The sequence below is a fragment of the Antrostomus carolinensis genome, unplaced genomic scaffold, assembly GCF_000700745.2.
Source record: "Antrostomus carolinensis isolate BGI_N321 unplaced genomic scaffold, ASM70074v2 scaffold36610, whole genome shotgun sequence".
NCBI lineage: Eukaryota > Metazoa > Chordata > Aves > Caprimulgiformes > Caprimulgidae > Antrostomus > Antrostomus carolinensis.
Genome location: NW_010288310.1, coordinates 20,891 through 36,481, shown reverse-complemented (window position 1 = coordinate 36,481; position 15,591 = coordinate 20,891). Strand labels below are relative to the sequence as shown.

The 15,591-nt window shown below is 36.2% G+C and overlaps 1 protein-coding gene across 8 annotated transcripts in view; it reads right to left on the bottom strand.

Annotated features, from left to right (window-relative positions):
* BMAL1 (basic helix-loop-helix ARNT like 1) overlaps positions 1–15,021 on the bottom strand; it is a 27,074-nt gene extending 12,053 nt beyond the window's left edge. For 2 of the 8 annotated variants that reach the window (XM_029084523.1, XM_010166268.1), the window contains exons 1-9: positions 14,039–14,178; positions 10,275–10,313; positions 9,893–9,934; positions 8,754–8,911; positions 7,221–7,300; positions 6,115–6,207; positions 5,106–5,223; positions 2,775–2,924; positions 1,117–1,363 (exon numbers count right to left, since the gene is read on the bottom strand). In XM_029084523.1, the coding sequence (XP_028940356.1) occupies positions 1,117–1,363; positions 2,775–2,924; positions 5,106–5,223; positions 6,115–6,207; positions 7,221–7,300; positions 8,754–8,911; positions 9,893–9,934; positions 10,275–10,313; positions 14,039–14,178 (1,067 nt within the window). Of the gene's footprint in view, positions 1–1,116; positions 1,364–2,774; positions 2,925–5,105; positions 5,224–6,114; positions 6,208–7,220; positions 7,301–8,753; positions 8,912–9,892; positions 9,935–10,274; positions 10,314–11,357; positions 11,379–14,038; positions 14,187–14,897 lie in introns of those variants that run through there. The other 6 variants (XM_029084525.1, XM_010166276.1, XM_010166261.1 and 3 more) reach the window with 5 other exon arrangements.
* Between the last annotated feature and the right edge of the window lie 570 nt (positions 15,022–15,591).

Below are 15,591 nucleotides of genomic sequence, written 5' to 3'. Positions count from 1 at the left end.
AGGATGTGTCCAAGTGCATAGTTAAATAAATGTATATGCTATCAAGGCCTAATGCAGCCTGTGCAACAACCTAACTATGTAGCGTTTGCAAAAGTTCTCAAACAACAAAGAGGTAGTAATTACAAAGTCCAGTTTCAAAATAGGACAACATATGCTTCTGAGGATTACTGTGCTGGTTTTCAGCTGAGACAGAGTTAGGTTTCTTTTTAGTAGCTCAAATAGCACTGTATTTTGGTTTCAGCATGGGATTTGTTATGAAAAAAATGTTGATAACATACCAATGTTTTCATTTTGTCACTGCAAGTTGAAGGATTTTGTGTTTTGTTAGTCTGCAAGCGCAAGATCTAGGGAGGGCGAGGAATATTTAAATTAATAAACTAAATTGGCATTTGGATACTCCATATCATATAATGCCATGTTCAGTACATTAATGAGGGTCTCTTCCTGTCTTGCTCCCTCCGGCTTTTGCTTGGGCTCTTGTTCTTCTGGGTTTCAGTTTTGGGATTGTCGCTCCTCCAGGATCGTTATCTGGGAATGGGCCAGGCCTGGTCAACGGGTGGTGAGCAATTGCACTCCGTATCACTCATTTGCATATTTCATTACTATTATCATAATTATTATTTTAATATAATTGTTTCATATAATGAAGTTTTCTTTTATTTCAATTATTAAATTGTTCTTATCTCAACCTATCCTTACCTTTACCCTCCAATTCTCTCCCCCATTACTTGGGGGGAGGGAGGGAGGGAGCAAACAGCTGTGTTTGGCTGCTGGCCAAGTGAAACCACCACGATTACATATATACATTCCCTTAACAAATGGGCAGAAATGACCCCTGGATTATTCTGTCCAGTAAGCCATATTTTTGGATGGATTTTGGGGTTTTTTGGGTTTGTTTTTGCCTTGGTTTTTAATTTAATCAGCAATACTGAATAAATACACAGTAATAGCTTTGAGCTGGTCTTAAAACCAAAATACCTTGCAGTCAGGATTTGGTAAAAGCTGAGCCGAACAGTCATTTCTTTTCAATAGCATTTACACTAGTTTTAAGTAAAGCTGTCAGTCAAGCAGCATTGGCCAATCATTTATTGGGGAAGTTATTACAAGTATTCTTACCTCTGATCTACAAAAACAAATTTCCCATCTATTGCATGTCGAGAAACATATTCTGTAGGTTTCACCCTGATCTCACCGTTGACTGGCTGTGGTACTACATGAGGATGCAGCCGTCCAATTGCAACAAGACAGCTTAAATTACAACCCTCGTTATCTGGTTCATTATCTTCATCTAGTCCCATTTTTGTTGGCGGCCAGCTTTTTAAATATCCTGTACTATGAATAGTGCAAAAGCTTTTGCGGTCTGCTGTAAAAAGAAAACAAAACAAAACAACAAAAACCAAAAAAGCAGTTAGGTCATGGATATTGCTTTGGAGAACTTCATCTCAGTTCTGCTTATAATGCATCTCCTCTTTTACCCAGGAAATTGGGGATACTATTCACTAAGGGATTTTTCAGCATTCCTGTTTTTTCCTGCTTCCATGCAGCTAGTCTGAGATAATTCAATAAACAATATATCTGTGCAAAACCATTGTTTATACTGAAACAGCACACAGTTCAGACCAAGGTTGCTTTTGATAATCTTTAAGTGGAAATTGCATCATATTTTATCATTTCAGCAAAGGATGCAAATAATCTGAAGGACTGTCTGAAGATATTAGCATATTAATAAATAAATAAATAAATGTCTTTTTCAACTTAATGTGAGGCTCCAATAAAAAACAGGAAGAATTTGTTTGGCAGAATATACACTGTGTGAAGTGTACAGGGGACAGCTGTACATAGGGGTGAGGATGAAGATTCACAATGCCAAGTAATACAGTCAGTATCTGAAAGGAGAACTCGTATTCCTCAGCACTGATCAGGCCTTACAACTGCAAGGAAGAAGATTTTCATAGAGAGGCAGAGTAAAAGGCTTATGCCTAACTGCACAAACTGGTTTCCTCAGGGATGAGCACTAAAGCCTGATCCAAGGTTGCAGCTGTGTCTGAACCTAGCAGGAAGTACTTGGGGTACCTGTCACATCCAGAGACAAAACACAGAAATTGCCTTCTGTCCTCTAGTTGACACTTTCCACTTTGGAAAATGCATTTGGTATTAGTTAAAGTAATCAAAGAAGAAATTTTTTTAATTTGGACTAAATATATATTCTAACATGTCCAGAATAATACCTTGCAGAGGGAAAAAATATTACCAACTTTGATAGTGTTATGACCAAATACTTCCAGTGTAGAAATGCTACGTTTCCAGTACTTAGAATGTACCAAAACCACAGATGAACTCAGAATAAGCACATTTTTTAAGTTGGATATCCATCCAAATATCACTTCTCAAATATGGAGCAGAGAAACAGAAGGGGTAACAGTTCCCCTTTGTTGTGGAAACTGGCTAGAAGGTCAAGACTGAGTGTGGTATGATCAATGTCTAAAGAAGATGCAATAATCACACCAGAACTGTCAGCACAAACTGCCCACAAAAAAGTCAAGAAAGCAGAGAGGAGAATTTCGCTTTATATGCTAATACAGTGTGTAAGGGCTACTGGGAGGCGGGGAGAGAGGAAGGATGAAGAAGTAACAGACCTAGATATAGTTCAATCTCTTAATAAGAAAGACTGACAGTGTTCAACAAATGTAAAAAATTTAACCACTGTAAATGAACAACTGCCTAAAAAAAAGCTTGACAGCCATTACATCTGGTAATAAAATGTGTAATGTTACCTTTCTTCTTTGAACAGGTTGAAGGAAAATCCTTGTCTTCTACTTTCACTGAAGGTCTATTGCACTTCATTCTACAAAAGAAGGACCGTCTTGCTCCAGAACATAGTCGTGATGGCCCAGGTGTTATATCAGTCTTAACTGGGAGTCCAGCTGCAGCAAACAGAGGAAGTGAGGAAACCTTCTTTGTCAGGTAAAAAATTAACCATACCAACGATTACATCATACGACTCAACTGTACAAATGTTTTGACTTCAGTGGCACTTGCACTGAAGTCCTTTTATATCCTTCTTCAGAAGCACAAGTTCTGTTTTGGAGATTTTCATGTAAGCGAAGACGTGCAAGACAACTGACCGTATCAACACTAGAATTTCTGATTATGCTTTCTTGCATGAAAACACTGATGCAAACTTGAGAACACAGGATTCTAAATACAAAGATTAGCAAAAGATTGTACAAATCCACACAAGTTTTGCAATAAACGTTGTGATTTCTTTGAATGCTAATCAATTTATTAGAAATAGAGAGAGACTATTTACCCATAACCAGAGCAGTACTTCATACGTAGTCACTCAATAGGCCCATGACCATTCAGACTAGAAGATTTCTATCACAACACCCACCCATAGAGCACACAGGCATTTACAGAGCAGAAGCCCAGTACCGTTCCAGGTCCATCTCAACTGCTGTGTTTCTAGACATCAGATTTTGTCATTGTTCTGATGGAAGGAGGGAAAAAAGGTAGCAGTGACCTACACAGGGATTGCAAGTCCCCAACACCTCCAGTTATGCGTAAGAAGTCTCTCTAGCCTCACAGAAATAAGTGCATGAACATGCCCTAACAGTAAGTCCTGACCGACCTTTATCATATTCTTGCAGAATTGTAGATTCTTTTCTGTGGAAAGTAACTGGAGAAACACAGTATTAAAACACACACCAACTTTGGGAGCCACCAGCAGAGTGCTCGTACATAGAGAGCTCCAGGAAGATGCCTGACATACATCAGGATCACAGGTATCAGCAATGCCAGTGATGCAGCTAGAGCTCCAGGGGACAGTGCTCCAAGAGCTGATGGAGGATTTAAATCCCATAGCAACTTTTCCACAGCTTGCTACCCACTTCAACCATTTCTGCATAGCGATACGTATAAACAAACAGCTACAAACATGTAAAAAAAAATTCTAGGACTCTGTGGGCTTTTAACATAAGGAGGAAAATGATGATGCCCATGTTTCAGTGTAAAGTGTGCCTCCCTTAAAATTAGCATAGAGTGAGTTCACCTCAGGGAGATCAGACTGTCCTGCACCACATGCACTCTAAACCACAGAGAGTACAAGCTGTGCCTGAGTCACTCATACCAACACAACCCCCCCCCATACATACTACATACTACTTACTTCTTTAAGAATATGAGTTCTTGAAATTCAACCAATCAGTCTATCATAGCAGATGGGAAGACTATAATTCTCAGTATTTATTTTTGCCCTAACTTTGTCAGAGGCATACAAAAAACTGAGCTAGCACTGGATACACACGCTTGACAACCAGACAACATCAGGAGACAGAAAAACTTCAGTTGATCCCGCTGGAGCCTCTAGGCTCATTGCCCTGGAACCATCCCTCTCAGCTTCAGCTTCTAAAGTTGAGCTGGTGGTGAGAGTAGATCCTAGAGATTCCTGCTCCTGACAAGCATGAGACTTGATGACCTGGAAATCTGCAGTCGTAAGGTATCACCTTCTACTTAAGCAAAGCAGATTCCTGTTATGAGAGTGAATTAAACACCCACTCACCTCAAGAGCAGCAGAGATACAGAACTACTTTAAAATACCAGAGTGGAAAAGAGCTAAGAGACATATCAGGAAATTATTCCAAGGCCCAGGTTAAAAACATTGTAAGATAAAGTTTAGGTCATTGATAGGAGTAGCAATAAGCAATAAATAAATAAAAAGAAACCTCTTGACTGACAGCTAAGAATTACCAATATAATACTGTATGTATTCTGACCATTGAGAATGACAGATTAGAACAAGTGCTTCATATGTTTTAATGGGAAAAAAAATAAACCTTTTTGGTTTAATGGGAAAAGAGAGGATACCTCACAGGTGAAGCCAGTTAAACGAATGCATCTACACTGCAGTGCATGCCAAACCTTACTTACAGTCAGATATCTGTTTCATACTTTTGTTTTTTTCTCCTTGTCTTAAAGCTAAAACTTTCTTGGCGTGACACACAATCCAAACAGCACCCCACACACGCACTCTGACATTAGGCAAATATTCAGAAACAGTGAATCTGGCTACATGACACTGTTTTTCAAAGGGAGGTAATACTTACTTTTTGCATCTATAAGCCTTTCTCGTGGTGCAGTGTCAGAAGAAGAGAGCTGCTCCTTCACTTTGGCAATGTCTTTAGGATGAAGGTAATCAAATAAACTTTGACCAATCAAATCATTCTGTTGAGATTGAATATTCAGTCAAAAATTAAAATAACTGTTCAGTATATTTTCCTCAATTTTAGCATCCATTATAAACAATTCTTTTACATACAGGTCTAACCACAGAACGTCAAATAGCTGAGATCCTGGATTTACATTATATGACTACATTACATAGTCATTTATTTCATTGTTTTTTGTAAGAGTTTTGCAGAAATAGTATGCTCAATCCACCACCAACAAATACTCTGGTTTCTCTTCAGTCTCACTTCATATGCTACACATTTGAAGGAAAAACACATAATTGGAAATGTTCTTTCAATATTTACATGATTAGTAGGTATTTAGCATATACCTAACTAAAGGCTGGCTAAGGAAAACATTTGAAGCTAATACAGTTTTTAAATTTGGCAAGGAGGGCAGATGACAGAAAGAATGAGGAATATTATTTACACAATATATGGTGCAAGTTAAGCCTCACATTAAGCATTTATTAAGAACCTGGCTTTGGTGTAATTGCTTCCCAGTAAGTATGCTAGCAAAACCAGAACAGACAGAAAGAAAACTAAGTTGAAAAATTCACATGAAGCTATTGGAAGAACTTCAAACTGATTTTTCTATATTTGCTACACTCATAATTAGGTTATGCTTTTGCAAGCCTGAGGGTAAATCCCTGATCAGAATGCATCAAATAGGGACATAAATTTAGTTCCTTTTCACCTCCTTAGTTTGAACGGTAACCAGAAACAATCTTCTCTAATAATATGGCAGAGAATAGCTTTCCTTGCAACAAATCTCAGTTTTCAAGACAGACTATTCACAAAAATACCCCTCCACATAAATGCATAATCATAAAAAAAGCTTGCAAATCTTTTAAGACCTAACATTACTTAAAATGGAAAAGAATACCTGACTGTAGTTGAGGATCTTGAAGACAGATTCTGAAACAAACAGTATCTTCCCTCTGTCACAGCCCACGACAAAAAGAAATCCATCTGCTGCCTAATTAGAAAAAAAAAAAAGTAAATTACTAAGTTATACATCCTCATTGCATCATTATAAAAAATTGTATTTGTATACAGCAGAATTTCTACACTAGGAGAGGCGTCTTAACAGTTAGAAATAGTCAACTGAGTCAACAGGCAAGATATGAAATTACAATAAAGTTTTCTTTGCATCTCCAAACGTTTTTGACATCATTCTGGGCATCATGCCCAGAACGTAAAAATCGCTTTTATGGGAAGAAAGAATCTATGTCTTGTCCAATAATATTATGATTATGTTTAATAATGCCTTCAAATTAAAATATTATTTTAACTGTATTTATTCCATAGCTCCTCTTTTAGAAACCAAACATAACCTGGATATTTATTTATGTGCCTGTAGGCAAGTAATTCCCCATTTCAGTAGTACTCTTTTCAGTCACATACAAGCATGCAGGATTAGGCCCTAATTTTATATCTTTAGAGTCACAATGCTGCAGAAATTCAGTTCTGCATATGCTGCATCTGGACACTGCAGTGCTTCACAAATCACACAAGCTACTAGAAGAGCTTAACTACTGACAAATGATTTATACTCTCCACACTATAAAAGAAGTATAAAGCAGCAGCCAAACATATGAAGTCATGTTACATCAGTGACCTCAAAAAAAGGTGTTTGTTCTATCATTGTACGCTGAAAATCATGTCAAGGTAGCCCATGGCAGAAAGTCTACAAGAAAACAATTCATGTAATTTTGGTTCTTTCCATGAAATAACTGAAGATTCTGATGGTTACTATCAAAATACCAGAGTTTCCTCAGGTTTTCCTCTTAAATCCTTCTGCCTAAATTAAGAGATGCTAGCCATTGTTAAAACCCACTGGCTTTATGCAGTCATCTTGCAGATTTCTTCATTGTTCTCCATAATCAGAACATTCTTAAGCTGAGATACAAGGCAGAAAAATACTGGTGTTTTGCTTTGTCAGTTATATTCACAGCCATTAATAACTCTTAATTAAAAGTTGAAACATACCCTGAGAATAAGATGCTTTAATTCATCATCTGATAGAAAAGCAGGCTTATAGTTTGCTTCTGTATATGGGTTTGTAGCACCTAAATAAAACAAACAATCAATCCCCGTATCACAAACTTAACAATACACACTTAAATGAGCAATTTTCCTTTGGCTCCTTCTTATAACTTTTATTCATTGAAGGTGTTCCTTAAAACGAGAGTTGCTTTCTGGTTTTGTTTTACTTATCAACATGAGCTCTGTTGGTATTAACTTAAAAAAAGGATGAAGCTTTCTTGCTATCACACAAATACTGCATTATGTAGTAATGCAAATTAAATGTCTTATGAGGAATAAAAGTGTTCCTTGACATATTTTTTTAACCCAAATGCTGTCCTTGATTTACGGCCTAGTCTCAGAATTAGAAATGAAAAATAAGAGATTAAAGAATAAAATCCTTCAAACTATTCCTTCTCTTTATAACTTACTAACACATGACTAGGTCATATAAATACATTGTCACTTAAGAACTTACAAATCAGTTCTCTCATTCCATGCCAAAGACAAAAAACAGCATTACAATGACATCATCTCACAATGCCAAAAGCCCAAAATTAGCAACAAATGAGGCAGCTATTTATTAAAGAGTAATTCTTCTCATTCTGTTCCCTTCATAAAGACAGATAGTCTCAAATTAGTAACCACTGAAGTGCTATGAAGTACTAACCTAATCAAATGACAGTGGCAGAAAAAGTTAAACCTTTCAAAAACACTAGGATAAATATAATTGGAAGACACCAAGTCTCCTAGAAACTAGAACAATGACTCTCTTTAAATTAGCTGCATCACTAGCTTTTCTCCGGGGTATAGTTCTTGAAGGCTTAAGCTTTCACCATCATCACTGATTATACCCCAAGCACTGATACACTCTTATATGAAGCTTTAGGACACACAGAAATTTGCAACAACCTCAGCCTTTCCAAAGCCATGTGTTTCCCTTCAGGTGCTTGTAAAAGAAACTGGTTAAAAAGAGTAAAAATTTTCAAAGTACTCTCCCATTCTTTCACACAGAGGTAAAGGTATCAACAAAAAAACCTCAGAAGTCCTGTAGGAATATTACTTACACCTAAAAATCTAACCTCTCTATCCAACAAGTTCTGCACACTGCTTGCTGAAGAGCACCACTCAGGGTTACACAAGCTTCCACTGTGCACTGCCACTTGGGCCCTTTGTTCCCTCCTCCACCTGTCTCAGCTGCCTCGCTTTTACTGAATCTAGTGATAGTGATTAGTCAGGTCAGATGATGGAAAACTTATTTTCTCATTCACAAATTTCTCAGTCAGACCAGGATCATGAACCAGTAAGCTATAAATGAACACACATCATCAAATGTTAAAAAAAAAGGGGGAGAAGTCCTCACAAAAATGTATTAACTTAATCCTTTTCATCAAAAGTGCAAGAAAGGGAGAGAAAGTATGGCATTAGGGAAATCCCATTTTGCCATCCTCCTCCAGTCCTGTCCCGTGTCTGTCCCTGCCCCCCCAATCAACTTACCACGTAATGTTTTCATATGCTGGACAGCCATTCTCAGTACAGTGAGTTTATCTAGCTTTCGAGACATAGCGTTGCACGTTGGTACCAAAGATGCCAGTTCATCTATAAAACTGTTCATTTTATCTCTACGCCTTTTTTCAATTTGACTATGAGCCTCCCTAAACAAGTCAAGGTGGTGAGGAAAAACAGAAAACCATGAGACAATAAATCACAGGAAAAAATCCCCAAATCCAGCATAACACAAAAATAACCTCCTCCTGAAATTGTTACCCTCTTATCCTCAAGAAAAGGATATCCACCTACAGAATTCTTCAGACATTTTATGTTCATTATTTGGGCAAGTAACAGTTATAAGTGATAGGCAATGCTGCAGTTCATGGTTCTAATTTACCAGAAAACACAGATAATGTTGGCCATACAGCACACTGAATCCTCAGTTCTGAATCAATCCACTAAACAGTACAAAATTATCTAGAGATTTCTACTGCTGTAGATCACTTTTGTTCTTAGCACGTACACTGAAACATAACTGGAATCGTCAAGGTCACAAATAAGCAAATTCCAGTGTATATAAATATTGAATAAACAATTCAATTAAGAATTTGTTAATTAGTATAATATATGAATGTACTAAGTACGTAAAACCACCTTTTGCTGTGGCAATATAAGTTTTCTACTTATCCTATAGCTTTCCACTTGAGGTATTTGAGATAACTCTGAACTAAACTCTTCCTAATGAGGAAAATTTATGATAAACAGTGAACAACTGAATTCTTGTTTTATATTTTCCCTGCATTAAAGGGTGATTGTTAATATTTTTACAACCCACTATTGAGTTTGAAAGAAACAAGATGAAGAATGTAACATTATCAGAAGCATCCAGACTTTAATTTCCATATTAATGAAGTGATAAAAACCAACCTACCTACCAGTTTAGTATTTTCATAAAACTATATGCAGTTTACACCCGAAAATTGTTAACAGTGCAAAGATATGAACCATTCTATGATTTTATATAGAAAAATAAGAGAAGGTCAAAGCTAGAAAAAGACATTGTCAGCATAATAAACACATGCAAATATTTAATATATGGCAAAAGGCAAGAGAATTATTTTCAATATATTTGTTTAGAGTACTACCTTGCATTTTTTATTCTGCCTTGTTGGTCTGTATACTCCAATCTGTTGAGAAACGATATCACAAAGTTAGTGTTGAAAACACTACAACCAATTCTTTTAATGCATATTACATACCTACTGATCCTCATTAAAATCAGTCTTTTAAAATCTGAATATTTATTTAAGCCTTTCTTCAGAAAAGATAATTATTCATAATATTGTGGCTCAAAGTGTTGGGTTTTTTTGTTTGTCAGTTTTAATTTATTGAACAATCGTAAGTCTTTGTCCCAGCAAAGAAACAAGTTGGGACACACGACCATAGTGAAACTGAAAACTGTATCTGCACACAGGATCCTATGTCAGTACTGTGGAACTAACATTTTAGTGATTGCATCAATAATACCTTCCATGTTGGTCATCTTTATCTGTATCCATACCTTCCCTGCAGAAACAGAATAAAGCAATATATCACAAATTAAGTAGAGTTCACAAAACTGTTATCAAACTATCATAAAATTAGAATAAAGTGTTCCTCTCATCTTTAAATCCTAAATACAAAAATAAGAATATTAAAGTGAGAACCTGGAAGGACTAAAGAAGTTGTGTGGTTTTTGTAACATTGAAGCATTTTCTTAAATTATTTGTGTCTTCTCCAGAGCTAACAAAATGGCACAGTTTGATGTGTTTGACAGTAAAACATGCTGCAATTCAAAGATATCATCTGTTACAAAAATGTTTTTCAGTTAACTAGAAGGAAAAAAAAGAGATGTATCAGAGCAGATATTTTTCATGCCTTCATCAGAAATAGGGTTACTAAATTGCATTTACTATAGTTAAAAGTTCAACCAGAGGAGTTATTGAAGTGCCTAGCATAAAATTCACAAATTGGCCTGAATTCCTTTGTGCAGATGCCTGTGTGTTCTACACTTCAGTTTGCCTTATGGTAGTTGATTTTGGGGTAGGAGATGGTAATAATCCAGATCAATGAACCACTGGAGATGGCAAACACATGAACAGAATGAGAGACTGTATGAAACTAAGCAGGCACCTTTTAAATTAGTAAAACTTTTCAGTGTAGATACATGGCTTATTTTTGTCTTAACATGAAAAAAAAAGAAAAAGCAAGGAAGGAAGCATGAAGAATAAAAAGGATCCCCCTTATTACATTTTAATAATGTAACCATATGTACAGAAATAAGAAGGAGAGGAAAGTGTAAGTTTTCATAGCCATATCTGGTAAAAAGAGTTGAATGCCTAAGACTACAGCACTATTAGACAAAAGAATTAGGAAGAGAATGTTCCAATATATAAATATACACATCTGTATATTAAATGGACACATGGTGCTTAAATGGACACTCTTAAAGCCAGGCTCATTCTGGTTTAATTTCTACCCGCAAAATTTAAGTAAGTGGGAGGGAAAGGCAAAGAAAAACAGCAAGGATCTTTTTCAAGTGAAACCAATTATTTAAATATTTATACTTACTCAAAAGGAAAGCCATCAAGTCTAAAAAGAAAGAAAAAAATAAAGTACACCATATATAGGAAATAATAATGTCTCACATTTTCTGTTGAAATTCTCAAGCTAATTGATATTCTATTTGCAATGAAAAGCACAATGAAAATAAGACAATAGCAGTGAACGTATTCTAAGGAAACAATCTTGCTCAAATTAATGTACTTTTCAGAAAGAAAAGATAGCATAGTTCATTACAATGAAATACCACTGAGCTTTAACATGTTAAGAGGCTTTGTTTTATAAAAGCCTTATGAAAAAATCTTCTCATAATAGCCATTAACATACTAGTTATTCCTGTTGGACATTGGCCTTCTTAAAAATAAACATGGCAGTCTTTCATACATTATTCATTGCATTTTTAAATCAGTTATCTTTGTGATTAGTTTTTAAGAGAAATTTGAATAATGCCAAAGGTTTTCTTTATTTCTAAATTTGCACATTTGAGTTACTGTCTTAGTCAATGGCTCAAAGCACTTCTGATGCTCACAAAGAAATAGCATGCACGTCTAGAATAGGCATCAGTTTTCACTTACAATGCCACCTTTAGCTACAGGATGCTGCTTGTGAGAAAATTCATTTTAGCCTTAGAAAAAGCCATACAGCAAAATCTAAAAGAGGTACAAGGTAAGTTTCAAATGCTTCAGGACAGTTTGTTTTCTTATATTATTTAAACTGAAAACACTACTCCCAAAAGAGCAATTAACTGTTTATAGACCGGTGCATGAAGTCTTGGATTCCAGCATTTGACTAAAACAGACCATAGTGGAGAAGAGACAACCTTTGCTGAAGTGACAGCAATAGGCAGGGCAGGAATTTTCCTGGAGGAGTGGCAGGAGAAAGAATGGAAAAGAAGCTGGTACGGAGAGCTGAAAGCACAGCTGATCAATATGCTTGCTTATATGTGAGAGGTGAATGAAGAACCACGCTAAAACAGTCAGGTTCTGCCTTCCTTATTCTCCGACTTCACTGGTAAATGAATCATAAAACTGGACACTCAGACAATTTATGTAAAAAATAAATGCTTAACAGGCAGCAAAGGCTGAACAGTAGCATTTTTGAACATTTACCAATACATACATATAGAATGATGGATCAAGGAAGTCTATCTTAAGTTCTGTTTTAAAATAGGAATATTTACTAGCCACCATTTCCTTTTCAACACAACATGAACTGTGGCATGATGACAGCTGTTGTAAATTATTTTACTCAGGATTCAAGGAAATGGTGTTTTCACATATTTTTTAAAAATCCACACACAACCTAAATGGCAGAATTATAACTTACAAGAGCAAGCTGTCTTTTGCAAAAGAGGACTTGAGCAATGCTTCCTACCCAGAAGAATAAAGATGGAGAAATCCTTTCTAGAGAAGAGGAAGTTGGTAAGATTGAGTCTGTTCACTGAATTTGTAGTAGTCAATTCAACTAGAGGGAGTCATATACTTTTCATAAAGACTAAATGCATATTAGAGAAGGTATGTAGGCAGTATGTTTGTGGTCTTCAAACAGCAAAAGTTTTGTGCATAAGTTATCCTAAAAAGGAGTCCTATGCACAGCGAACTTAATTGTCATGCTCAACATGGATTCAAAATTCTACCCCTCCCTGTAAAAAGAACTGGCAACAATCCAAAGACCCACAATGATGAAATTTGTGCTAAGTTACATAGAAAATAGGCTACATAGCTGCATTAATAATGGATGGAACCCATTCACAAGTTACTCTGCAGCTAGACTTTGTAAAGTTACAATACATATGAGGTTTTCACAGTGACTTAGAGCAAGAAGGTTGGTCTTGGTATATCTAGTGCAGAAGACCATTACCTGTTTGGAAATTTGACAAACTTTACTACGACCTTCTCTATTCTAAAGCAGAGCTGGCGTGATTTCTTTCAATTTCAAATGCCTGCCCCAGGACAGAAGCTATGGCTTGGACAGTGCTTCTGAGCACCGTTATTAGCAAGCTTCCCTTAAAGACAAGCAGCTTTCTTGAAACAAAACCACATTCTACCACTGATTCAGAAGAAACCAAGTTTTTATTTTGTCAGGAATGACAACCTACAATCAAGGACCAATACAAGATTAATTCAGTTGATTAAATGAAAGGTAGATCTACTGCCTCAAACCAGAGACTGTTCAGATTCATATTCAACTGAGAGACCAAAACAGCTTCACCAGGCAAAGGTTGGCAGCACACTGATAGGAAGTGACTAAAAGGGCAAAAAATAGGTGAAGAAAAGGAACTGGTCACAGTTTTGCTTCTGCTTTTTAATGAATTTATTATCTTCCCTTCCACTAGTCAGACATTCTGTTTCCTATGTTAATGGTCAATACAGTCAACCTTCACACTGTACATTTCATCAGTATTCGTTTCCCCCCCGCCATCAGACAAAGGTTTCTTTCCTCAGCCTTTACACCATCTGATAGCTCTCAATTCTAGCTGCACCAAGATGAAGGCTTAATTTTTATTATCAAATAATGAACTTTCCTCTTAGTGCATAGTAGCTTTTTTCTTTATTAAAGTCTTTACAACAGGTTGTCAAGAAAAGGTTATTTAAAAATTGCTATAAATAATTCTATCATCTCCTCCCCCACTGTATTGTTGTGTTACAATCCCTTTTTAGCAGTGTTGTATCAAAACAAATCCAACTTACTGATAATCAGTAGAGCTTCCCTTTCTTTTCCTATTACAATCCATTCCTGAAGTGCTAAGGGAACTGGAGATCAAGTCAGCAGGGTCTGGTGACATAAAGTCACTAATTGTAGAAGATATGTCCATCCTTTGGTCTGCCATTGGATTGTCTAACATTAGGGAACAAAAACCAAAAAAAACCCAAAAAACATACAACCAAAAAACCACAAGAGTAATAGAAGCAGAAACTTACATATTTTTAACAACAACAACAACAAAAAATCTCAAGCTTAGTGTTCTTATTTTCTTTCCTTTTACCATAGACAATTCCTCCTTTTCCAGTTACTGGTGTATTGAATATTGCACACACAAACCATAACCATCTCAAACCACACTACTTAACACAATTGTTTTTAAAAAATTGTCAGCGTGATCTTTAACTGAAGCAGGTTTACTCTTATGTTAACTGGCCAGCCAACTGTTTCTACCTAACATAAATAAAGAATAAGTCCTGGCTGGCTTTTGCTGACTGGAAACACTAGTTTTAGCGTGTCTCTCCATTGGAAGATCATATTATCAAAGTTCATAAGCTCTGAGAGTTCTAATTCCACTGAATTTCATGGAATAGAATTCAGAAGATTTCCATAGAAAATCAGGTTAAATAAACACCTCCACCACAGCCGACCTCACAAATGAAAAACTAATAACCCAACGATGGTCTAAGACTAGTTGAAAGTATAAATTAATCTAATTAACTTTTTCATCCAAAACATACACATTTTAATCCTTTAGACTGCAGATCATTATACTGTTGGAAGAAATCCTGTGAAAAGTTTATTAATTACTAAATGGCATCAACTGTGAAACAGAAAAGTTTTTACCTGGGAGCCTGTCTTGGAAGCCTAGATCCACCTGGGGAAAGATGATAATGCTCAGCCTGAAGCAGCTGATCACCTTAAAACTCTTCCATGCCTCATATTCTGTTAGTCAAGTACTTTCAAAAACCTGAATGGGAAGAAAATCAGAAAGCTTAAAAAAGGCTTTCAAAACAAGTTTGGTTAAAACAATTGTTTTAGACAGTTTACAATATCAAATAGATGTTTTCTACTCCAGGACTGAATTTCAATTTCCTTATAAGGTGTAGAAGCTTTATCCATCATCAAAAGAGTTACATGTTGGAATGTGCATGTCCAATGGACCAAGCTTTGGAACAGAAGGAATTTCTTCAGCATCACTTCCTTCTGGGCTCTGCTTATCATTCTTTGGTCTTTGCATAAAGCCCCTCTAGTCACAAACAATGATCAGATCTAAATACATTTGTTGCCAGGTGCTACCAAACTGCAGTTACACTGCAAAGGGCAGACTTGTCCCTTCACTCCCAGCTGCCTCACTTTTAAGGCTGGCCATAGCAGTAAGACAGTTTGGGCTTAGCTCACTATTTTATTTGCCCTTGTCACAGCCTTTGGCATTTTCAAAGGAAAGGAGATTAAACATTGTTCTATTCTCCTATTCTGCAGGCTTCAAGTTTTAAATAAAATATATACTCCATACTATAACTCAAGTCCTCAACTGTGA